Consider the following 24,713-nt stretch of genomic DNA (forward strand, 5'->3'; position numbering starts at 1 on the left):
ACCACTGTCCTAATCTAATGTCCCACATTGCTAAGTTCATGTAAATTTGTCTCCACCCGTGGCCACACCCGCATTCTGGTCCATGGCCACACCCATTTTTCGGCACAGCGCGCGTAGAACCCTCGTGTTTACTTCACCATTATTTTAAATTGGCATTTTGTGAAAAGTGCTGCCAATCTAATTATCCTATTTTTTCCGGGGGTAGGGGGGGCTGCGGCTCTAGCAAGAACCTTCGGCCCTCCACCATGGGGTCTGAAAAAAAAATGGCCCTCCATGCCCATGAAGTTGGACAGCACTGTTCTAGAGCAACAATTCTTATAGTCACATTCTCTATTTAAAGATATGTTTTATTTTTTTAAATCATACACTGTGTTTATTCTCTAAGCAGTGTTCCCAACCCTGTTCTCAAGGCCCACCAACAGTGCATGTTTTGTGGAAATCCACAGAGGTAGGTAATCGGCTCTGCTGACACACGAATTACCTCACCTGTGAATGTAGGTTGGTGTTCTGCAAAACATACTGTTGGTGGGCCTTGAGGACAGGGTTGGGGGAACTCTGCAAGTCTAGAGAAAGTACCAACAATAAGTGTTTGTATGTGTTACGGCCAGAACCCGAAGTTTGGCCACTTCTAGTTTTGGCTTGCCACTTTGGGTTCTGGGTGGCCAATGTGCGAAGTGGCCGCTGCGCTGCGGCCAATGTGAGGAATGGAATGATTCATGTAACATGCATGTATCTTCTGGCCGCAGCGCAGCGGGCAAATGTATCGCAACCTAGTTAATTTAATGAAATTAAGCCGGCGGCAATGACAGATGAAGCCGCCGGCTTTTGCTCTGCCTCTCTCTCCCCTCCCCCCCCCCCCCCCCCCCCACCCCGCCTCTCTCTCTCCTTTTCTTATTATGGGCAGCACTCGTGTCCCCCTCCAGAGTCGTTCGTCTCGCCAGGAAAGCAGAGCGGGGAGGCTGCAGACATTGCTTCTGCCAGCAAGACCGGCAGGCTTCCCTGCCGCGACGAACGACTCTGGAGGCGACTCCGCCGGCTGCCCATAATAAGAGAAGGAGAGAGAGGCAGAGAAAAAGCCGGCGGCTTCATCTGCTACATTGCCGCCGGCTTAATTTCATTAAAATAACTAAGTTGCGATACGTTTGGCCGGTGCGCTGGGGCCAGCAGATACATTCATGTTACATGAATCATTCCATTCCTCACATTGGCCGCAGCGCAGCGGCCACTTCGCACATTGGCCGGCCAGAACCCGAAGTGGCCGGCCAGAACTAAAAGTGGCCAAACTTCCGGTTCTGGCCGTAACATATATACAGGACTACTCTAAGAATATGGTTGTCTAGATGCCTATCTCGTAGCGTACATGGCGTTCTGGCGCCAGGGCTTTTCGGCGCGGGGTGAGCTGAATGACGCTCACCCTGCTGCCGCACAAATTCAGAGGGGGTGTTAAATACTATTCCCCCTCCGGATTGTAGCACCTCCTGAATTCGCCGGATCCCTGAATTACCCCAATGCACGGGGTGTGGACTATAGAATTACTGCTATAGCCGCGCCAAGCTTCAGCGCTGCGCGATCTCGCAGCAGGTACGAAAAGCCCTGCTTCGTATGTCTCTAACAGTTGCCAAGTAAATTATATCTATAATTCAGTTCAGTGACAATGAATGCTTTGTCAACCACTAGTCATGAACATGGATTATGCGTAGGTTTACTATATGATTGATAGGAATAAGCGCCTTTAACCAAGTTAAATACATGTGTAGTAACTGTATAACACTAATGCAGTAGTTCTATAACACTTTTCACATACATAATGGAGTAAAATATGTACACTCACCTAAAGCATTATTAAGAACACCATACTAATGCGGTGTTTGACCACCTTTTACCTTCAGAACTGCTTTAATTCTACGTGGCATTGATTCAACAAGGTGCTGAAAGCATTCTTTAGAAATGTTGGCCCATATTGATAGGATAGCATGGATAGCATCTTGCAGTTGGGCATTTGTGGGATGCACATCCAGGGCACGAAGCTCCCGTTCCATCACATCCCAAAGATGCTCTATTGGGTTGAGATCTGGTGCCTGTGGGGGCCATTTTAGTACTGTGAACTCATCGTCATGTTCAAGAAACCAATTTGAAATTATTAGAGCTTTGTGACATGGTGCATTATCCTGTTGGAAGTAGCCATCAGAGGATGGGTACATGGTGGTCGTGAAGGGATGGACATGGTCAGAAACAATGCTCAGGTAGCCAGTGGCATTTAAACAATGTCAAATTGGCATTAAGGGCTGTATATCAGACAAGGCGCCATTGATAAAAGGAACAGGGAAAAAAGACAGAATGAACTTCTAACACAAATCAGTATTTTGGAAAAGGCCCATAGAATCTCCCAAGATAATAATCTTAATAAACAACTTTTTATCTTGAGACAAGAGCTTCATAACCTCTTTCTTTATAAATATGAACAGAACCTTCAGAGAACAAATTCCATTAAATACTCCCAGAGCAACAAAGCCGGGAAATTTTTAGCTAGAATGATAAAATATAAACAATCCAGATCCTCAATCTCCGCAATAGTACACCCTTCTTCTCAAGAAACAGTAACCGACCCCAGACGCATAGCAAATGTCTTCAAAGATTACTATGCCTCCCTCTATAACCTAAAAAAAGATCCACAGACCCCTCAACCCACCCCACAAATCATAAATAGCTACCTGCACTCGGTTAAAGTTAACTCACTTTCCACAGAACAACTGGAAAGACTCAACGCCCAAATCACAGAGCAGGAAGTAGCCAAAATTATCAAAAACCTTAAACGTAATAAGGCCCCTGGCCCTGATGGCTTTCTTAATGAGTATTATATGACCTTCTCCAAAATACTAACTCCATCCCTAACCAAACTCTTTAATGCTTTTATGTCTGGCATTGCGATTCCAAAGGAATACCTTAAAGCAACGATCTCTATAATTCCGAAACCAGGGAAAGATCCACAACAAACAGGTAATTACAGACCGATATCTTTATTAAACATGGACTTAAAGGTCTATGCAAAACTGATAGCAAACCGATTAATGAATATCACTCCAACACTCCTAGATGCAGACCAAGTAGGTTTCACCAAGGGGAGACAGGCCTCAGATGGCACCAGACGCATGCTAGCAATCCTGAGAAGGATAGAGCTCTGTCGGACGCCTTCTCTCCTCCTAACTTTGGATGCGGAGAAGGCGTTCGACAGAGTTCACTGGGATTATCTACAAGCAGCTCTAATAAAATTTGGCTTTACAGGACCAATTTTGACAGCCATTATGGCACTATATACCGAACCCTCAGCAAAAGTGAATGCGGCAGGCTTCCTCTCAGATCAGTTTAATATTTCCAATGGCACCCGTCAAGGGTGTCCTCTATCCCCAATTATCTTCGTTCTCCTTATGGAAACTTTGGCTCATAGAATCAGAACCTCCCCTGAGATCAAAGGATGTACAATTAATAACACCAAACATGTCATCAGCCTTTTTGCGGATGATATAGCTATCATCATCACTGATACAATAAATTCCCTTCCGCACTTAACCAGTGAACTTCAAGCCTTCTCGGAAGCCTCATTTTATAAGCTTAACCAGCACAAATCTTACATTCTTGGTCTCAATCTCCCAATCCAGACAAAGCTCGAAATCACCAAAAGGTATAGATTTCCATGGGCAGACCAAACTGTACAATACCTAGGTATTAAACTGACAGCAAAAACAAAGGACCTACTAACACAGAACTATCTTCCCCTCCTTGCAAATATTAGAAAAGAATGCGCTAACTTAGAAAAATTTTATTTTTCATGGTCGGGAAAAATAGCCGCATACAAAATGTTTGTACTGCCCAAGGTTCTATATCTTTTCAGAACGCTCCCTCTCCCACTTTCCAAAGCATACCTAAAAGATCTCACAAGGATTGTGACGAACTTTGTCTGGGCAGGTCGTAAATCTAGAATCCCAAAAGCAATGGTTCACCTACCTAGGAAACTAGGAGGACTAGGCATACCAAACATGGAGACATATTACCACTCCTGCAATCTTGAGTACACATCCCCCTGGTGGTCTAACACAATACAGAAAAAATGGGTCTCCCTAGAACAAGACTTAATGCAAAAACCATTGAGAGACATCTTATGTGCAATGCTACTTCATTCTAAGCCACCTAAAACAGAATACACATCCATCCAAGCCACTCTACAGGCCTGGGAATATTTTTTGAAATATCCCCCCCCTAGCACACAAACTAGCATCCCCAGACTCCCGCTAACTTCCCTCGCACATCTCATAGAAGATCTGAACATAAAACCACTAACTACAGCAGGCATAACCCTCATTAACAATTTTTATAACCATAGGAAAATCAAAAAAATCCATGACATCCAACAGCAGTATCCACTATCCCCTATCGCATTGTTTACATGCCACAGAATACTCAACTATCTAAATAATAAACAAATAGCTCTTCCTGAACTACCAGACAAGATTCTAACTACACTTAATGCAAAACAACCCCAGAAAGGGGTTATATTATATGGTATACGGAACTAAGCAAATCCCAAATCTCTCCCTTGGATAGATTTGCTCAGAGCTGGTCTTTAGACCTACAAGCGCAAATTAGTACCGCTCAATTAACTCTAACAAATAGGAAGCTTTTGGAACTATCAAAATGCACCTCTCACTGGGAATGCTGGTTCAAGACTACCACAAGATGGTATCTAACCCCTAGAAAACTGGCAACATTTCAATCATACTCTACCCCGACATGCTGGAGATGCGCTTCATCAATAGGCACCCTAATCCATATGATCTGGGAATGCCCGACTATCCAGGCACTATGGTTGAAGTCAGAAAGGTACATACAACAACACTATGCTCCCACATTCTGCCTAACAAAACCTCTTGCAACATTACTCATAGGCACAGACTTGATTGAAAAATCAGTCAGACTTCCAATCTGCCATATAATATTAGCAACTAGACATGTAATTGTAACCAACTGGAAAAACACAGACCCCATCCCCTTCCAGATAATAATTTCTTTATTTAAGAATAACCTGACGATGGAAAGATATGTTCGAGCTAGATTATCCTCTTAGGACATCACTGAATAAAAAGAGATACGATAGCACTACTATATATGCACATACACACATGCTCAACCAATGTGAGTGGCCCTGTGTTATAGTTCTTTTTCTTGTTTTCCTTTTACCCTTTGTCCATACGCAGCTCAACACGTAGCATTAGTGTTTAGATTAATCTTAGTTTGAGCTTAAGATCCAACGTTAAATGGTTCTTCTAATGTTTAAAGTGCAACCTCAGAACATATAAACTCATAGACACACAGCTTATTACCTATGGCTTTAAATCTCAGAAGATAGATACTATTCTCCCTGCCCTCCCTCCTCTTTTAGGGAGACAACTATCCCTATTAATAAATAAACAAACCACATTAGAGGTTCCAGGGAAAAAAAAAAAATTCCACACCGCCCCCTCGAACCCCTATTATACAAATAAATTCTAACACACGGCATGTACACCTTTATATCTTAGGAGAAGGACTTGAAACTACATATCACTCCACGTGGAAGGTTGGTTTATCCTCTGCTCCTTCCACCCAGACAACACTGGAAGAGTATGTGCAGCTAGGCCCAACCCAATTTAGTTGGGGTAGTGGGTCATGCTCCACAATGCACGACCAGAATTAGTCTTCTCTCCACCCGCATTATAATTCCGTGATTATCTTTATAGGATCAAAACGAATAGGTGCTTCATAAGCTGTTATATTATACCGATGGATTGTATGTCTATGTATTTAATATCGACAATGCTGAATCTTACGCAACAGTTTGTTTACTTGTATCTTGATTCTGAAATAAAAAACATTATAATAAAAAAAAATTGGCATTAAGGGGCCTAAAGTGTGCCAAGAAAACATCCCCCACACCATTTCACCACCACCAGCCTGCACAGTGGTAACAAGACATGATTGATCCATGTTCTCATTCTGTTTACGCCAAATTCTGACTCTACCATTTGAATGTCTCAACAGAAATCGAGACTCATCAGACCAGGCAACATTTTTCTAGTCTTCAACTGTCCAATTATGGAGAGCTCGTGCAAATTGTAGCCTCTTTTTCCTATTTGTAGAGATGAGTGGTACCCGGTGGGGTCTTCTGCTATTGTAGTCCATCCGCCTCAAGGTTGTGCGTGTTGTGGCTTCACAAATTCTTTGCTGCGTACCTCGGTTGTAACAAATGGTTATTTCACTCAACGTTGCTCTTCTATCAGCTTGAATCAGTTGGCCCATTCTCCTCTGACCTCTAGCATCAACAAGGCATTTTCGCCCACAGGACTGCCACATACTGGATGTTTTTCCCTTTTCACACCATTCTTTGTAAACCCTAGAAATGGTTGTGCATGAAAATCCCAGTAACTGAGTAGATTGTGAAATACTCAGACCGGCCCATCTGGCACCAACAACCATGCCATGCTCAAAATTGCTTAAAGTGACACTGAAGCGAGAAAAAAAAAATGATATAGTGAATTGGTTGTGTACTATGAATAATTACTAGAAGATTAGCAGCAAAGAAAATATTCTCATACTTTTATTTTCAGGTATATAGTGTTTTTTCTAACATTGCATCATTCTATAATATGTGCAGATTACACAACACTCAGCATTCAAAATGAGTCTTTCATAGCAGTCCGTGAAGTAATGACCTCTCCTCTAGCAGAGGAAAAGTAAATAGTCCAGGAACAGTTGAGATAATAAAAGTCAGATAACAGCCCTCTCCATGACTAACTTAGTCGGAGAGCTTAATGGCTTGTTTGCATAGAGATAACAACTGGAGTTTCTCAACTCTTCCTGTACTGGAAACAATTACACTGATGTATCTGATCTTAATGTTTTATTTCTTAGCTGTGCTCCACATACAAATCATAATATCATTTTTTTTCGCTTCAGTGTCTCTTTAAATCTCCTTTCGTTCCCATTCTGGCATTCAGTTTGGAGTTCAGGAGATTGTCTTGACCAGGACCACACCATTAAATGCATTGAAGCAACTGCCATGTGATTGGTTGATTAGATAATTGCATTAATGAGAAATTGAACAGGTGATCCTAATAATCCTTTAGGTGAGTGTTGTTATACACAAATATGCAATTGTAAAGCAAATGTTTTATGTGCTAGTTAAATACCATAAGACATGTGAAACATTAGCCTACTTATGGCCAAACACTTAAAGGACCACTATCGCGAAAAAAGTAGGCAGTTAAAAAATGTGACATGACAGGTTTTGGGCCAGTCCATCTTTTTAAAGGGGCACTATGGCTAAATTATTTGTGTTTTGTGGCTGTAATATTTATAGCTGTATGTGGAGAATAGTTAGGAACATGCAATGTGGCAGATGATTTTTTTTTTTTTACACTAACACCATCCTTGTGTAGGTTTAGAGTCGCGTCGGCAGATTTACTTTACTGACGCGACTCAGGCTAATCCAATTATGGTGCAGGAGGCATCTTTCCCTGCTCTTGTGCTGCCGTTGTTGGTCTCCCCTTTCGGAAGCGCTGGTAGCATATTCCATCTTTCAGCTGCACAATCGTGCAGTTACATAGCTCTCCCCATCAGCCGTAAAGTGTAGCAATGTGCCGCCGTGCAGTGCGAGTGGCACGCAACCTCCATCTGCGGTGGGAAGCAACCGCCGTGTGGAGAGGGACGCAGCCTCACTGATGATGCTGCCCGGCAAGGACCCCTGTAGCGAAGCTGGCAATGAAATGGACACTTATTGTTGTCCGTTTCTATGGTTACCAGCCTTCGCTGTTTAAAGTGCGCAGTGTAGCGGCGGCATGAGAGAGCAGATGCGCTGTGTTTGCTCTCTCATGCCGCCGCTACACTGCGCACTTTAAACAGCGAAGGCTGGTAACCATAAAAACGGACAACAATAGGTGTCCGTTTCATTGCCAGCTTCGCTACAGGGGTCCTTGCCGGGCAGCATCATCAGTGAGGCTGCGTCCCTCTCCACACGGCGGTTGCTTCCCACCGCAGATGGAGGTTGCGTGCCACTCGCACTGCACGGCGGCACATTGATACACTTTACGGCTGATGGGGAGAGCTATGTAACTGCACGATTGTGCAGTTGAAAGATGGAATATGCTACCAGTGCTTCCGAAAGGGGGCAGCACAACGGCAGCACAAGAGCAGGGAAAGATGCCTCCTGCACCATAATGGATTAGCCTGAGTCGCGTCAGTAAGGTAAATCTGCCGACGCGACTCTACACCTACACAAGGATGGTGTTAGTGTAAGATAAAAAAAAAACAATTCATCGGCCACATTGCATGTTCCTAACTATTCTCCACATACAGCTATGAATATCACAGCCACAAAACACAAAGAATTTAGCCATAGTGCCCCTTTAAGGGAGATTCTCAGGGCTTTCTTTGTTTTCAACAGCATTTCCTGAACAACAGTTGCAAAATCTAACTGACATAATAGTGTGCAAGTGATTAGGGAGGCCGGCTGGTATCTTGCTATGTTGGCAGTTAAACTGCTGTTCAGGAAATGCTATTGAAAACAAAGAAAGCCCTGAGAATCCCCCTTAAAAAGATGGACTGGCCCAAAACCTGTCATCTGTCACATTTTTTAACTGCCTACTTTTTTCGCGATAGTGGTCCTTTAATGCTACACATGTATTACTAATAAGGATTACAGAAAAGTAAGCTATAGTGGAACGCAATAATGAGCAATTGATATGCAGATTACATATGACATATACAAATATATTCTCACCTATTGGGACCTTTTCCCATGTTGTGATCAGTCTAGGTGGACTTTTACTGAGAACTGGAGCAATCTCTGAAGCCCACGTATCTCCAGCAGAGCAAGCCAGAGCTCCCAGAAGGGACAGACACATCCATGATGCGGTGTACTCCTTGGCAAAATCAATAGGCGTCTCACCAGGGCCATTCTCCACCATGTACAGTAGAGCTAACTCGGCTGGGACACCACCATTACAGAGCACCTGCACCCAAGACCTTTGGCCTCCTAAAAGAAAATATAAAATATTCTTTAACAGGTAGTGCACATTGTACTTGGAATGTATTAGATTTGTATAAGTATACTTTGTTAAAGTGTACCTGTAGAAAAAAAAAAAAAAAGATTTAAACATGAATATTTACATCAATAGTAGGAAGTGCCTGGATAGTCCAGAGGCCACCATCCTCCTTTACCCAACCAATCCAGAGGTTTCCCCATCCTCCTTGACCCCACCGATCCAGAGGTTTCCCCCATCCTCCATGACCCTACCGATCCAGAGGTTTCCCCCATCCTCCTTGACCCTTCCGATCCAGAGGTTTCCCCATCCTCCTTGACCCTTCCAATCCAGAGGTTTCCCCTATCCTCTTTGACCTACCGATCCAGAGGTTTCCCCCATCCTCTTTGACCCTACCGATCCAGAGGTGTCCTCCATCCTCTTTGACCCTACCGATCCAGAGGTTTCCCCCATCCTCCTTGACCCTACCGATCCAGAGGTTTCCCCCATCCTCCTTGACCCTAATGATCCAGAGGTGTCCCCCATCCTCCTTGACCCTACGGGTCCAGAGGTTTCCCCCATCCTCCTTGACCCTACCGGTCCAGAGATTTTCCCCATCCTCCTTGACCCTACCGATCCAGGAGGCTTCCCTCATCCTCCTTGACCCTACCAATCCAGAGGTTTCCCCCATCCTCTTTGACCCTACCAATCCAGAGGTTTCCCCCATCCTCCTGGACCCTACCAATCCAGCGTTGGGACCCTCAGAATCTATTCAACAAGGGCTTGTGGAATATGTTCTTGCGGCCATGCTCCTGTGTACAAGGGTGGCTGCACGGCTTTTTCCTCCGTGCACTGTTGCCCCCAAACACCTCTCCCCCCTCAGGTTTGCTTTAGTGTAAACCTGACTTATCCCAGTGAACAGAAACTGAGCATGTGAAAAATACATGAGCAAATATTGCCTACAGCAAAAACGAATGTTGAAACATCAGAAACTGAGCATGTGACAGATACATAAACAAGGGCTGACTGCAGAGGAAACATTTTAAAACAGTTAGGCCTGGAACCCACTAGCAGCGCTTTTATAAGCCTTTTGTAAGTGCTTGTGATCTGAAAAGCTCTTGCTAATGTAATACTATGGGTGTGATCCCACTTGAGGGATGAGATTAAAAAACAAAAAACAAAAAAAAACCGCCCATAGCATTATGTAGCAAACGCTTTTCTAATTACGAGCACTTAGAAAAGTTCTGCTAGTGGGTCCCAGGCCTTATGGCCTTTTCACACCAATGGTGATTTGATCTGCATTTTGAATCACATTCGTTTTGTCAATCGCAAGGTGTGCAGTAAGACAATAATAATTGTGGTAACTAATAGTTCCAAAGATATAGGCTGCCAAAGATGTCTTTGTATATATAAAAAAACTGATGCTTGATTCTATCAAGTCCTTTGAAACATTAGTGAACTTACAGAGTAAGGACTACTACTGCAAAAAACTGTAAAATACACATGTATACTTGTCCTAGAGTAAAAGCACACTATAAAATTACTTTATTCAAGTAATGCTGTCATTTCCAGTAGAATGTAATAAACTAACAATTAGCATAGATCTTTGCACTCTACAGCAATGGGGAACATATTGACCCCACTTGCTTATTGGACTAAATAAGATGTGTTATCCAGGACCGTGCCTCCATGTATACTATATATGATGATATATATATATATATATATATATATATATATATATATATATATATATATATGATGATGACACTGAATTTGTTGGGGATTGGAAACAGGCTCATCTAGAGCACACTAAGTTATTACAGGGACCAGCTTCATCTCAGTCAGAAAAAGCCCGAGATAAAATAACTGAAGAGGTCTTTGAGATCAAAACACAGTTACGAACTGTAGTCCCAGGAAGATAAACAAATTATTTATAAAACTGACAAAAAAAATAAATGATTCCCATACAGAGAGAGAGAAAATTGAGTAAATATCTGAGAGATTTGGAAGATTTCACAACAGGAAATACATTTAACAGTCACAAGCTGATCCATGTCCTAGTCAAACCAGAAAGAACAGATTTTATAAGCAGAAAAAGTAATATTGGTCCTCTGATTTGGGTTTGGCATCTGAATGGGATAATCTTAAAAAGTAACCTAAACCTAAAGCCCCTATAAGGGGGAAAAACCTGCAGAGGAAGAAGAAGGGGGGAATCATGTGCAAAGAAAGTAGTAGAAGGGAGGGATAAATCCTGCAGACTCTTGATAAGTATAAAACTGGCAATTTTAATGGTACAAAAGGACAGACACAGGAAACAATTTCATCCACGGGATCAACTAATGCGTATCAAGCTCAAGATATGCCCTTAATCATAGTTGCAATGAACCTGTAAGAAGGTGGGGAGGACGAACTGCCCACCTCGAAGATAAAATTACACCTTTTGATTTAAAGAGATCGACACATACTTAAAGGGATACTGTAGGGGGTCGGGGGGGAAAATGAGTTGAACTTACCCGGGGCTTCTAACGGTCCCCCGCAGACATCCTGTGCCCGTGAAGCCCCTCACCGATGCTCCAGCCCCGCCTCCGGTTCACTTCTGGAATTTCAGACTTTAAAGTCTGAAAACCACTGCGCCTGCATTGCTATGTCCTCAATCCCGCTGATGTCACCAGGAGCGTACTGCGCAGACACAGACCATACTGGGCTCCTGGTGACATCAGCGGGATTGAGGACACGGCAATGCAGGCACAGTGGTTTTCAGACTTTAAAGTCTGAAATTCCAGAAGTGAACCGGAGGCGGGGCTGGAGCATCGGTGAGTGGCTGCGCAGGCACAGGATGTCTGCGGGGGACCATTAGTAGCCCCGGGTAAGTTCAACTCATCTTCCCCCGACACCCTACAGTGTCCCTTTAAGCATTTAAAAGCAAAGCACATCATTAAAAAGTAAATATGTCTATGCATAAACAAACATATAACACCCAGTAGCCTAATGGGGGGGGGGGGGGGGGGGGACTCCTCGGGAGGGTGTTGGGATACTCCTAGTGAGGCTTCTCCACAGTTGTTTCTGAGTATATCCTCTTTCTTGGGCCGGTTGAGTCTCCGCTTAAAGAGCCCACACTCCTACTCCAGAGTGGCAAAGTCTAAGCAATTGCGGGCAGCCCTGACAAACTCTCCTGTGGCGATAGCATGAATTGTGTGTTTAAGGTGGTATGAACTGGCCAACAAGATGGAATTCCCTGCAGTGGGCTTACGAAAAGTCAGAGTTGATACCCTCCGTGGCATGTGATCACCAGTCAAAGTAAGGTCTAAATAATCAATGGATGGAGACTGTACACACATAGTGAAGACCAGATTTAGCCAGTTATCATTTACGTAGTCAAGGAAGGCACCAAGGAGGGCAGGAGAAACACCCCCCACACACACACCCACCAAACATTGTCTTACCTGATGCAGTTACCCAGGTGTTGGAAAAGGGTTTTAACTATGTGGCCACATTTTTGATTACACCAAAATTTGAGATAGACTTTTATAGAAGCATACGGAAGATAAATATCAATCGGCTATTTAGATCTAATGAATTGGTTTGCATTCAAACTGAAATTGGATCTTTGGGCTTCTTTCCAGGGACACCTACAATGAATATCTTGAATCTGCAGGAATTCTTAATAGAAGGGAATATAGTACTATGGAAGAATCTGTTGTCCAACTTCCTTTAATACAACATCCTTTTCATGCCTGCAAACCTTTTCCACCAGTACAAGGTTCGGCCCTTGACCTCTTTCAGAAGCAAGTTTTGAAAGAGGTCAAGATGCTGAGATATCCTCGAGATAGGAGAAATTCCTTTTTTCAACGCACTCCGCTTTTTTTTCCCTCTTATTCCCTTAATAACTTCCTATGTATGCTAACAATAGTTTTTACATGGGTGGTACAATCAGTCTCCGTTCTGAAATGGCAATTCCTACACAGTGCTATGTCATAGAGTGGGTGGAATCTCATTCCCCCATTCTCTGTAGAACAGCGTGGAGTTGCCAGGTAACCACCATGTGACATTTACAGCACACTGGGGGGTCCAGGTTAATAAAGTAGAAGTGGCCAAACCAGAAGCTGTGTGCTCTAGTTTGAGAAGCACGTGGATAACCAGGATGGAGAAGAGTGTGATTGCCCCAGCCTACGGACTGGGGAGGACCAACCCATTTCAAAGACAACTGTAATGAGAGGGATATGGAGGCTGCCATATTTATTTCCTTTTAAGCAATACCAGTTGCCTGGCTATCCTGCTGATCCTCTACCTCTAATACTTTTAGCCATAGACCCTGAACCAGCATGCAGCAGATCAGGTAATTGACATTGTCAAATTTGCGAAGATTGCCTGCATGCTTGTTTCTGATGTTATTCAGACACTACTGCCTCTAAATACATCAGCGGAGCCGTCAGGTAACTCGTATTGTTTAAAAGGAAATAAATATGGCAGCCTCCATATCCCTCTCGCTTCAGTTGTCCTTTAAACGTTTCTCTTCCCTAGATGGCGAGCTTTCTCCCTGCCATATTAATGAGAACAACGTATCCATGAGGAAGCGTCTAAGTGCGAAAAATATGTCGACCAGATTTTGTTTATGTGCTGAAAGGCTACTTTAGTGATGTTTATCATTGCTCTTACTTGTTACATGGACAAAGGCCTCAATTCACTAAGATCATGCTGGAGATAAGGCAAGAGAAAACGTTCCCCCTCCTTAAGTTACCTCCTCTGTAGTTATTTACACACACAGTTAATTAAAAGCCTGTCTTTAACTTAAGAATTTTGGAGTTTTTTTTAAGGATTGAAGATTTAACTAAAAGACAGAAGAGTTAACTTTAGGCTTGCCTGAGGTAAAATGTTTCCTGAATACTACATGCCTCATCACCATGGTGATAACTATAGAAACGTTATTAAAGACAAGAGATAAGCTTAGTGACTTGAGGCCAAAGTGAATTAAAGAGGTTAAAGTAGACTTGTGCCCAAGCAGTTGTTTATGTTTGCTGCTTAAAAGTAAATATACCATTGTACGCATGCATACGTGATAAACATTTAACCCAGATTTGAATGCACTATAAATTACTTTATTCCTATGTCACTATCATTGACAGCAGATATTAACCACTTCGCCATATCTGGACGCATATATCCGTCCAGATAGGCAGTGGTGCTGCAGCCGTGTGGTGTGCGCGCCCCCGCTGCCCCCCCCCCCCCCCCCCCCCCGATCAGTGAATGGGAATATAATTCCCATTCACCGATCTAAGTCCCCGGCAGAAATACCGACGCTTTCTCATCAGAGAGCGTGGTATTTCTGCCACCAGGAAACTTCTTCTCTTCATTTTAGTTCCTAGATGCGACATTGTTCGCATCCAGGAATTTTTTGAATGTGGCCATCTTGTGGCCAAATAGTAAACTGCACCCACATACCTGTATTGAATAAAAAATACATTATATTACATCTAAAATTGGCTATTTACCTCCCAAACTAAAATTACCCAAATACATTTTTGTATTAAAAAAAAAATAAATAAATAAAAAAAAAATTACAATTAAAAAAAACAACTACATAAATAGTTACCTAAGGGTCTGAACTTTTTAAATATACATGTCAAGAGAGTATCTTATTAAATTTTTTAAAATTATAAGCTTGTAAATAGTGATGGACGCAAATTGAAAAAATGCACCTTTATTTCTAAATAAAATATCGGCGCCATAAATTGTGATAGGGACGTAATTTAAATGGTGTAATAAGCGGGACAAATGGGCACATAAAATGCATGAGTTTTAATTACTGTAGCATGCATTAATTTTAAACTATAATGGCCAAAAACTGAGAAATAATGATTTTTTTCCATTTCTATCTTAATCTTCCTGTTAAAATGTATTTACAGTAAAGTGGCTCTTAGCAAAATGTACTACCTAAAGAAAGCCTAATTAGTGGCGGAAAAAACGAGATATAGATCAATTAATTTTGATAAGTAGCGATAAAGTTATTAGCGAATGAATGGGAGGTGAACATTGCTCGGATGCATAAGATTTTCGAAGCTGTAGGCTGAAGTGGTTAATAGTTTGATGGGATTTTAACTAGTACAGCCACTAGTGGGGGATTCTCAGGAATTCTTTTTAAAAGCACTCCCTTCCAAGGATCCATACAAAGATCCTGAGCTGCCTGCCTACTTATACAAACACTGTTCTTGCAGTTAACAGTGCCGTTGCTGTCCCGGAAGTACTTATTAAGATAAAGGAAATCCTGAGGATCCCCATGAAGATAGGAAGTTGCCTAAAACTTGTCGGTAATGCTGGGTACACACTATGGAATTTCCAGTCAGATCAGCGTATTGAAACAATAATTTCTGACATGTTTGATTAAGAGACCAGTTTTGTGCAGTAGTGATCTGAAAATCACTTGCATCATTTGGGAGACAATCAGACATGTAGGAAATAGTTTCAATCCGTCCATCTGATGGTAAATTGCATAGTTTGTAATCAGCCTAAAAGTTTTAGAGCTGTCAGATTAATTATATCTACTGTCAGTGAAAGCTACAAAGGAAAGAGATTTACAGTGCATTTTACTCTGGGATAAATATGCCTCTAATTTGAATGTGTACACGTGCATTTTAAAATGTACAGCTTTTTCACAATAGATAGAATGAATTATGCAGGTATTTCTTCTCAGTGATTTTAGATGTTCAGGTAGTAACACAGACTCAGTTTGAAACTTTTCAGACAAAGGGTTGATAGAAATATTCCACTCCCAGATGAGCCAAACAATCTATGATACATTTTTACTCAGTAAAAGCTGGGAATCTGATCTGAAGAGGACTTTGACTTGCCTAGACAGGCCCATTGCTATGAGACTATCAGTAAATGTAGACATTACACCATCCAAGTTGAGACAACAATCAAATATTACACAACTCCTGTGCAGTAATAATCCAGCCCGCCTACACAGGTACAACGCAGACATTTCCGTCATGAATTTCAGGGGGTGTAATGGGATGAACATGTCTGGTGGACATGCCTGACCATATCTCACTTATGGATCCAAGTTTCAAATGAAATTTCAGGAGTCCTAAGACGACTAATTTTTAAGTATCAATCCGTGTTTCTGATGGGCAACACAGATTGACCCAAAATATTGCCATGGCTTCTAAAATTCACATTGCAGCACAGTGTCAGCTGATTTTATGTGAATTTTGTTGCAATCTGTATGTAGGTGGAAATTGGGTCAATCAAATGCAGTTGGTGCCAAGTTTGGATTGGACCAATTCCAAGCTACATGAAAATTTTAACTAAATTTGCATCATCTTGGTAACCAGCTCCCCAATGACCATTTCCATCTAGGACTAATAATGTATGGATAACTACCGTTTTCTCTTTCTCGCTTCCTTTTGTGGCCCCTACTTAGCACAGTATAAAGCATAAATGGCATGAAGTTCAGTACAGGTAGTCCGTGGTTAACGAACAAGATAGGGACTTTAGGTTCGTTCTTAACCTGAATCCGTTCTTAAGTCTGAACACTATGCCATTTCTGTCCCCTGATCCTCCTCAGTGCCCACCTGTGCCTTTAATGTCCCCCTCTGCCTTCATTGCCCCCCACTGCGTCACCTGTCTGCGTTCCCTCATTGTCTCCATATGTGCCACCTGCCCTCTGTGCCTCCAATTTGTCTCACTGCCTCCACTGTGTCCCTCTGTACCACCTATGACTCCTGTCCCCCTTTGTACCTCCATCTGTACCCCCTTTCCAGGGCTGGATCACAGGTTTGCTTTAAAATGTGTATGCAAAACTTGGCACTCTATATACTGTAGTATAGCGTACTGTACCTCAGCAAAATGTCATATTGTCTTTGAAATTCTTTTAAATGGATTTTCTCAAAACCTATAAGGCCTATTTGAAAAACATTTTTTGGACTTGTTCCCATTTTTGTTTGTTTTTTTCCAGCACACTTCAAGTTTGCTTTAAATATTAATTTATGGGACTTTAATTTCTGCTGTTCTTGATTTGTACTAACTTGTAAAAAAGGGAAAAAAAAAAGCCTGAAGCATGTGACATGTTTAAGGAATAATTTCCTTAAAGAGTAACTGTCAGGCTGCAGAAGCTAATTTAAACCTCTATTCTCCTGTGTTAAACAGTTTAGAAGGAAGCTCAAAAGCCATTAGTGAAGATAAACATTTCAGTTACCTTTGATGTGTGCTTATCTTAACCTCTGTTATAGACCCATAAAGACGCAAGCCGCAGCTAAACTGCAAAGCATTCTGGGGCCCTCCCCTCGGCTGCTAATGAGACGGTACAGGAGCTTCTAATCAGTCCAGCGCGCGAAGCACTGATAAATCTCGGGCAGACTACACTGCAGGAGTCAGCTATTGTTCCTAGCCACATGGCTCATTAATATTCACTGCACACCGTGTTGTTCAAGAACGAGTGTATCTGTGATCAGAAGCAGGCAGGACATGACGACACATTTGGCTTCACAAACATGGAGCCTGCCATGAGCTGTCAGGAGCATCTATCTCTGCATATACTATATACAAATTCTGTGAAATCCAAACGTGGACAGTGAAATGCATATGTAATGTAAGTACAGCCAATCTTTAGCTACTGATATATGTGTTTATTTTCTCTGAGACCCTATACCTAACAGCTCCTCTTTAATACTGTATGCTCACAATTATAAAGAACCTTAGCAACATGAATATACTTGTACCTATGAGTTGTTTCAGGGGTGTAACCTAGTTGAAACATTGAACTAAAAATTTGATTTAATTAGACATATATGGATTTATTTAAACTATGCAATTTTGTTGTATCCTAAAATAAAACTCAAGTTTCTGATATCTTTTTTCCTGTGCTGAAGCAGTTTTTACCTTCCTTGTATTCAGAATCATATGACTTCTTGAGGTCCCCTCTCCACTTAGTAAGTTTGGAGGAAGTCCAAAAGAATGTAAGTAGTGCCGAGAAGAAGCTGAAGTTGGAGACTGTGAGGAGAAACCCTATCAGCAGCCCTGGAAAACACATGAAAGTTAATATTAAGTGTTGCTACCATTAGACTATGAAGCACTGTGAGCTTAAACAGATATATTTGCCAAGTAAAAGCACACCATTGGCACGAAAGAAGAAAAGGTCAGTATCTGTATTTTTAATGAAGCCTACTATCACAGTAATAAATATGGAGGCTACAACTGGTTTCCCTTTAAAGGACTTCTGTAGGGGCTAAGGGAGAAAAAAAAAAGTTGAACCTACCTGGGGCTTCTAATGGTCCCCCGCAGACATCCTGCGCCCGCGCAGCTGGTCGCCGATGCTCCGGTCCCAGCTGCCGGTTCACTTCCGGAATTTGAGACTTTAAAGTTGCAAACCCACTGCACCTGCGCGGCTGTGTCCTCGCTCCCGTTTATGTCAGCATGAGCGAGATCGCAGCCACGCAGGCGCAGTGGGTTTGCGACTCTAAAGTTTCAAATTCAAGAAGGGGACTGGATGCATCAGTGACTTGCTGCGCGGACGTAGGATGTCTGCGGGGGACCATTAGAAGCCCCAGGTAAGTTCAACCCTCTTGTTCCCCTAGCCCCTACAGTTTCCCTTAGTAGGAAAGCACGTGAGGTGCGCGTGTATGCCGAAGAGGAGAATGCACTTGGAGCAGCGAGGGACAAGCAGAGGCCGCAAACAAGTAATGTATACACTTTGCCACGGCAGCCATTAGGTGGGCACAGGCGAGGCAGCGCACAGGGCTGATTCTGGATCAATGTCAGCATGAAATTGATTGGGAATCGGCCTGTGGTGTATGGGCAGCTGATAGATCTTATGGAATCTCTTATCAGATTCCATAAGAGAGATTTGTTTCTTGGTCAAATCTGCCCATACATCGCTAGAGCTATGGCTACCTTAACAGTGCATCAGTTGGGTCTGTGTTGCCGATATTGTGGTAAAACTCCTCCCACAGTGTGATGTAATGACAATTTCCTGTCTGTCAGCCTCACTGCAGTGTAAGAAATTATGGCTGTTTCCAGCTGTCAAGGAAGGGGTATATCTCTCTCTGTGCATATGTATATCTATTAAGAAAAACCTGTTAGCCTATTGCAATGTTACGGGGTGTGGTTATTAACAATGGCAGTTGGTGCGGTCTGTTTTTTTCATGTCTGCCAGTAGTAAAGATGATGATGGGCAGGCTCATTGTGTATCAGACAACATCACAAGTGTTGAACTCCAGGCCTGGAGGGCCAGATCCATGCCAGTGTTTAGGATGGACTGAGAAAGAGGAATGTGATCTACCTGATTGACCACACCTTTCCTGATTCAGATCCATCAATTAATTTGAGCTGTACCAAAAATGTGTGAGGATCTTGGCCCTCAAAGGACCGGCTTGATATCCCTAAACAACATGCACAAATTACATGGCAAATAATCATCTATCTCAGATTAGTGCTAATGCACAAATTACACAGTATAGCACAGGGATCAGGAACCTTTTTGGCTGAGAGCCATAAACGCCACATATTTTAAAATGTAATTCCGTGAGAGCCATACAATAGGTTTCAAACTGGGACAGTAGGGCTCACGTCCCTGTTGCCATGGTGATGTGTATACAGTTGATCTGACAGGCAGCGGCAATGTATTAGGCAGCCTATTGGCCCAATCAAAGTGCGAGGATCTCATCCTACAAAGTCACTGGACCTGACAAAGTCCAGAGTGGGAGAATTGGAGCAGCCGTTGTTCGTTTTGGGGTAGCGCGAGTAAGTTAGTAGTGCATGCTACAGCAGTAGCGTGCCTACTTTGAAAATGTTACTTTCGCTGCCACACTAAGCTGCGGTGCTTGAGCAGTGAAGCTTAGTGAATCAACCCCTACCGATTTGTCTGTGAGCCAGATGTAGCCATCAAAAGAGCCACATCTGGCTCCCGAGCCATAGGTTCCCTATCCCTGGTATAGCAGATAGTCGAGTGCTGAAGTCAAATTATACATTCTACAGCTGGAAGTGTAAAGTCAAAAATGTTAAAGGGGAACTGAAGAGAGAGGTATATGGAGGCTGCCATGTTTATTTCCTTTTAAGCAATACCAGTTGCCTGGCAGCCCTGCTGATCCTCTGCCTCTAATACTATTAGCCATAGCCCCTGAACAAGCATGCAGCAGATCAGGCGTTTCAGACTTTAAAGTCAGATCTGACAAGACTAGCTGCATGCTTGTTTCTGGTGTTATTCAGATACTACTGCAGAGAAATAGACCAGCAGGGCTGCCAGGCAACTGGTATTGATTAAAAGGAAATAAATATGGCAGCCTCCGTATACCTCTTACTTCAGTTCCCCTTTAAACACATCACCAACCAGAAAAAAACCCATTGCTTCTATGACAGCCCCATGATGGCATGGGATAAATTACCTTCATGTTATCCAACTTTGGCTGCTGTAGTTACAACATCTATAAAATAAGACTGTGTCTAGGATTTGTTAGCCATTAAAATACTATGATTAAAGAAAAAAGGTTAAAACACTGGATTAAAAAAATAGAGAAAAAAAAAAAAAAAAACAGAAAATTGTGTTTTCCACATGTACTCTTTTGCAACGTGTTCATCCTCAACTGAAAGGTGGCCATACATCAGGCGACTTGGTGCCATCGGATTTGATTATTATAATCAAATTGGATGAAAATCTGTGCCACCAAGTGTATGCCCGGCCAACAATGCGACCAATTCCAGGACGAAAATTGGTTGCATTGTCGAGCGCTCATGCTGCACGATTTTGGAATGACTTGCTCGATCGGGTGTGTGGCAGGAACGGCGTGCAATTTTGCAATGATCAACGAACATGCCGAAACCCCCGGCATGGTCCCTCCCTAATGAAAAATGTCCCTCCCCGTGCAAGCTATACAGCCTTGCTCATTTGGGGCGTATGGATTTATCCCTGTGAAACATACTACAGCGCTGTATTGCTTGGATGGATGGTGTGTGTGGGCGTGCAGTTTGGTCCTACTCCCGCAACACTTTACTCGATCCTAGCCTTGCATATACCTATGGCTCATTTTATAATGCCAGCATGATGCCTTCTTCACAACCTCGAGTGTTAGACCTTCAGTTACACTTGTGGATGTGCTGGCACGCCTACTGTAACCACTCATTAGCCAGCATACTGAGACGGTGCCGCCGGTGTTCATTATCACCATGGCAACCATGTCTGGCATGAGCGGCCAGGATGAGACATCGGTGGCTGTGACGTCAACCTCCCTCTGTTCTCCCACAGCGAGACTGGCGTGTTACTTCCAGGCTTTTTTGTCCATACTAAGGACAGGGCATGACTTTAATGGATCGGCTATGGAGACAAGGTACTGGGCGATACAATGCATGCCTGCAACACTGCTGGAGGGGGAGTGATCACGGGGGGTGTTCCCCAATCACTATCAGTGGCCATATTTAAAGGGCAGTTTAGTGCGAGCACTTCAGCTCTGACGTGGGCTGTTATTGCTGGGGGAATTTTTGCCTGTTCGGTGAGGGGTTGTCTATTTATTATTTTTCATGCACTGTGTTTTTTGTCCCGAGGAAGCTCAGTTATATGAGTGAAACTAGTCCTAGTTGACATACACTTGCACTGTATATATGCATGCACCCTTTTTAACCTCAGCAACCCTTATACCTTCTTTAACCTCAGCAACCCTTATACCTTCTATGAAGGTGGTGCCTGGTTTACCAGTATGAGTGTGTGTACTTTGCACTAGGAGTTGCTACGTTAGGAGTGTTCTCTGTGACTTGCACACTGCACCGTATACTAGCACTCCGTCACACACTCATAGGAGACACTTATCTGTTTGTTTCCACGCACTTGTACCTATTGAGCTGTTATTTTAGCTTGTATTATTATACCCGTATGATGAGAATAGCTACACCCCACAACCCACTCGACGACTTCTGTGTGGTGCTGACTAGGGGGAAATCATCAAAGTACCTCTGACTGTATCTATCTATATACTAGCTGGTTATCTCCACTGACGAGTCTTACCATTGACTTTGCATTCAAGGATATATGCTGAACTTGCACTATATATTCTTTTGTTACATGTGTGTACTGGTCTCATATACCCATACGGACCAGGTTAGCACAAGTGATTGACTATATCATTACAGTACATTATAGGTTACGGTAAGTCCAAAACTACATTATAGGTTAGGACAAAGTGTACTATTAATTCTTTACCTGTACTGTTTGTTTGCAAGGTATACATTAGCTGTCCGCGGCCTGTGATTGACCCTACGCTGCTCCGGGCGCATGCCCATGTCCGCGCGCCTCATATGGTTTCCTAGTAAGGGCGCACGTGTGACATCACACACGTGTGCCTTTACTAGGAAACCATGTGGGGCGCGCGTATATGCAGAGGAGGAATCCCAGGAGCCAACGGGGGACAAGCGCAGACAGCGGACAGGTAATGTATACTTTACACCAGGGCTGTGGAGTCGGTACAAAAATCTTCCGACTCCAACTCCTCAGTTTATGAAGCCACGACACCGACTCCAACTCCGGGTAACCAAAATGGCCCAGACTCCAACTCCTCGACTCAGTCTAATATTTAACAGGGCTGTGGATTTTGTACAAAAATCACCCGACTCCGACTCCTCACTTTATGAAACCATGACTCCGACTCCAACTCCGGGTGCCCAAAATTGCCCCGACTCCTCGACTCCGACTCCAGAGCCCTGCTTTACACTGGATACGTAGGGACATTTTTCATTAGGGGACAGCGATGGGGTGGCAAGGCAGACGGATGGAGCGCACAGGGCCGATTTCGAATCAATTTCAGCATGAAATTGATCGAGAATAGGCCTGTGGTGTATGGGCAGCTGACAGATCTCTCTTATCAGATTCAATGAGAGATTTGTCTCTTTGTCACATCTGCCCATCATCGCTAGATGTATGGCTACCTTTAGAGTAAATCTAAATGAAAATAGAACGCTCTATAGTGTAGTAACTTCAGATGGGTTTATTCATAAAATACAAAGGTAAATGATAATGTTTCTGCTCTCCGCGCCTTCGCCTATGTGATCTGATGAAGGCGCGGAGTGCCAGGAGCCGATCATCCCTTTGTGATCCACGAGTCCAGGCCACTGGACACCGCACTGCTGGCCTCAGGCGGTACACAGTAAACAACTACGGTATATTAACCACTTCGGGACCACAGTCTTTTCGCCCCTTAAGGACCAGAGCCTTTTTCTCCATTCAGACCACTGCAGCTTTCACGGTTTATTGCTCGCTCATACAACCTACCACCTAAATGAATTTTACCTCCTTTTCTTGTCACTAATAAAGCTTTCTTTTGCTGCTATTTGATTGCTCCTGCGATTTTTACTTTTTATTATATTCATCAAAAAAGACATGAATTTTGGCAAAAAAATGATTTTTTTCACTTTCTGTGCTGACATTTTTCAAATAAAGTAAAATTTCTGTATACATACAGCGCGAAAAATGTGGACAAACATGTTTTGGATAAAAAAAAACCCATTCAGTGTATATTTATTGGTTTGGGTAAAAGTTATAGCGTTTACAAACTATGGTGCAAAAAGTGAATTTTCCCATTTTCAAGCATCTATGACTTTTCTGACCCCCTGTCATGTTTCATGAGGGGCTAGAATTCCAGGATAGTATAAATACCCCCCAAATGACCCCATTTTGGAAAGAAGACATCCCAAAGTATTCACTGAGAGGCATAGTGAGTTCATAGAAGATATTATTTTTTGTCACAAGTAAGTGGAAAATGACATTTTGTGACAAAAAAAAAAAAAAAAAAAAGTTTCCATTTCTTCTAACTTGCGACAAAAAAAAATGAAATCTGCCACGGACTCACCATGCCCCTCTCTGAATACCTTGAAGGGTCTACTTTTCAAAATGGGGTCATTTGTGGGGTGTGTTAACTGTCCTGACATTTTGGGGGTGCTAAATTGTAAGCACCCCTGTAAAGCCTAAAGGTGCTCATTGGACTTTGGACCCCTTAGCGCAGTTAGGCTGCAAAAAAGTGCCACACATGTGGTATTGCCGTACTCAGGAGAAGTAGTATAATGTGTTTTGGGGTGTATTTTTACACATACCCATGCTGGGTGGGAGAAATATCTCTGTAAATGACAATTTTTTAATTTTTTTTACACACAATTGTCCATTTACAGAGTTATTTCTCCCACCCAGCATGGGTATGTGTAAAAATACACCACAAAACACATTATACTACTTCTCCCGAGTACGGCGATACCACATGTGTGGCACTTTTTTGCACCCTAACTGCGCTAAGGGGCCCAAAGTCCAATGAGTACCTTTAGGATTTCACAGGTCATTTTGCGACATTTGGTTTCAAGACTACTCCTCACGGTTTAGGGCCCCTAAAATGCCAGGGCAGTATAGGAACCCCACAAATGACCCCATTTTAGAAAGAAGACACCCCAAGGTATTCCGTTAGGAGTATGGTGAGTTCATAGAAGATTTTATTTTTTGTCACAAGTTAGCGGAACATGACACTTTGTGGAAAAAAACAATTAAAATCAATTTCCGCTAACTTGTGACAAAAAAATAAAATCTTCTATGAATTCCCCATACTCCTAACTGAATACCTTGGGGTGTCTTCTTTCTAAAATGGGGTCATTTGTGGGGTTCCTATACTGCCCTGGCATTTTAGGGGCCCTAAACCGCGA

The 24,713-nt window shown here is 42.8% G+C and overlaps 1 protein-coding gene and 1 long non-coding RNA gene across 4 annotated transcripts in view; one reads left to right on the forward strand and one right to left on the reverse strand.

The window, feature by feature from the left end:
- Nucleotides 1-17,880, forward strand: part of LOC137563765 (uncharacterized) — a 42,624-nt gene extending 24,744 nt beyond the window's left edge. The window contains exons 2-3 of the long non-coding RNA XR_011030431.1: nt 8,841-9,095; nt 17,282-17,880. This is a non-coding gene — a long non-coding RNA (uncharacterized lncRNA). The remainder of the gene's footprint in view (nt 1-8,840; nt 9,096-17,281) is intronic.
- Nucleotides 1-24,713, reverse strand: part of TMEM19 (transmembrane protein 19) — a 44,850-nt gene that overhangs the window by 2,286 nt on the left and 17,851 nt on the right. For all 3 annotated transcript variants that reach the window (XM_068276673.1, XM_068276674.1, XM_068276675.1), the window contains exons 4-5: nt 17,931-18,068; nt 8,810-9,064 (exon numbers count right to left, since the gene is read on the reverse strand). In XM_068276673.1, coding sequence (XP_068132774.1) covers nt 8,810-9,064; nt 17,931-18,068 — 393 coding nt within the window. The remainder of the gene's footprint in view (nt 1-8,809; nt 9,065-17,930; nt 18,069-24,713) is intronic.

This window comes from Hyperolius riggenbachi, chromosome 3, assembly GCF_040937935.1.
Source record: "Hyperolius riggenbachi isolate aHypRig1 chromosome 3, aHypRig1.pri, whole genome shotgun sequence".
NCBI lineage: Eukaryota > Metazoa > Chordata > Amphibia > Anura > Hyperoliidae > Hyperolius > Hyperolius riggenbachi.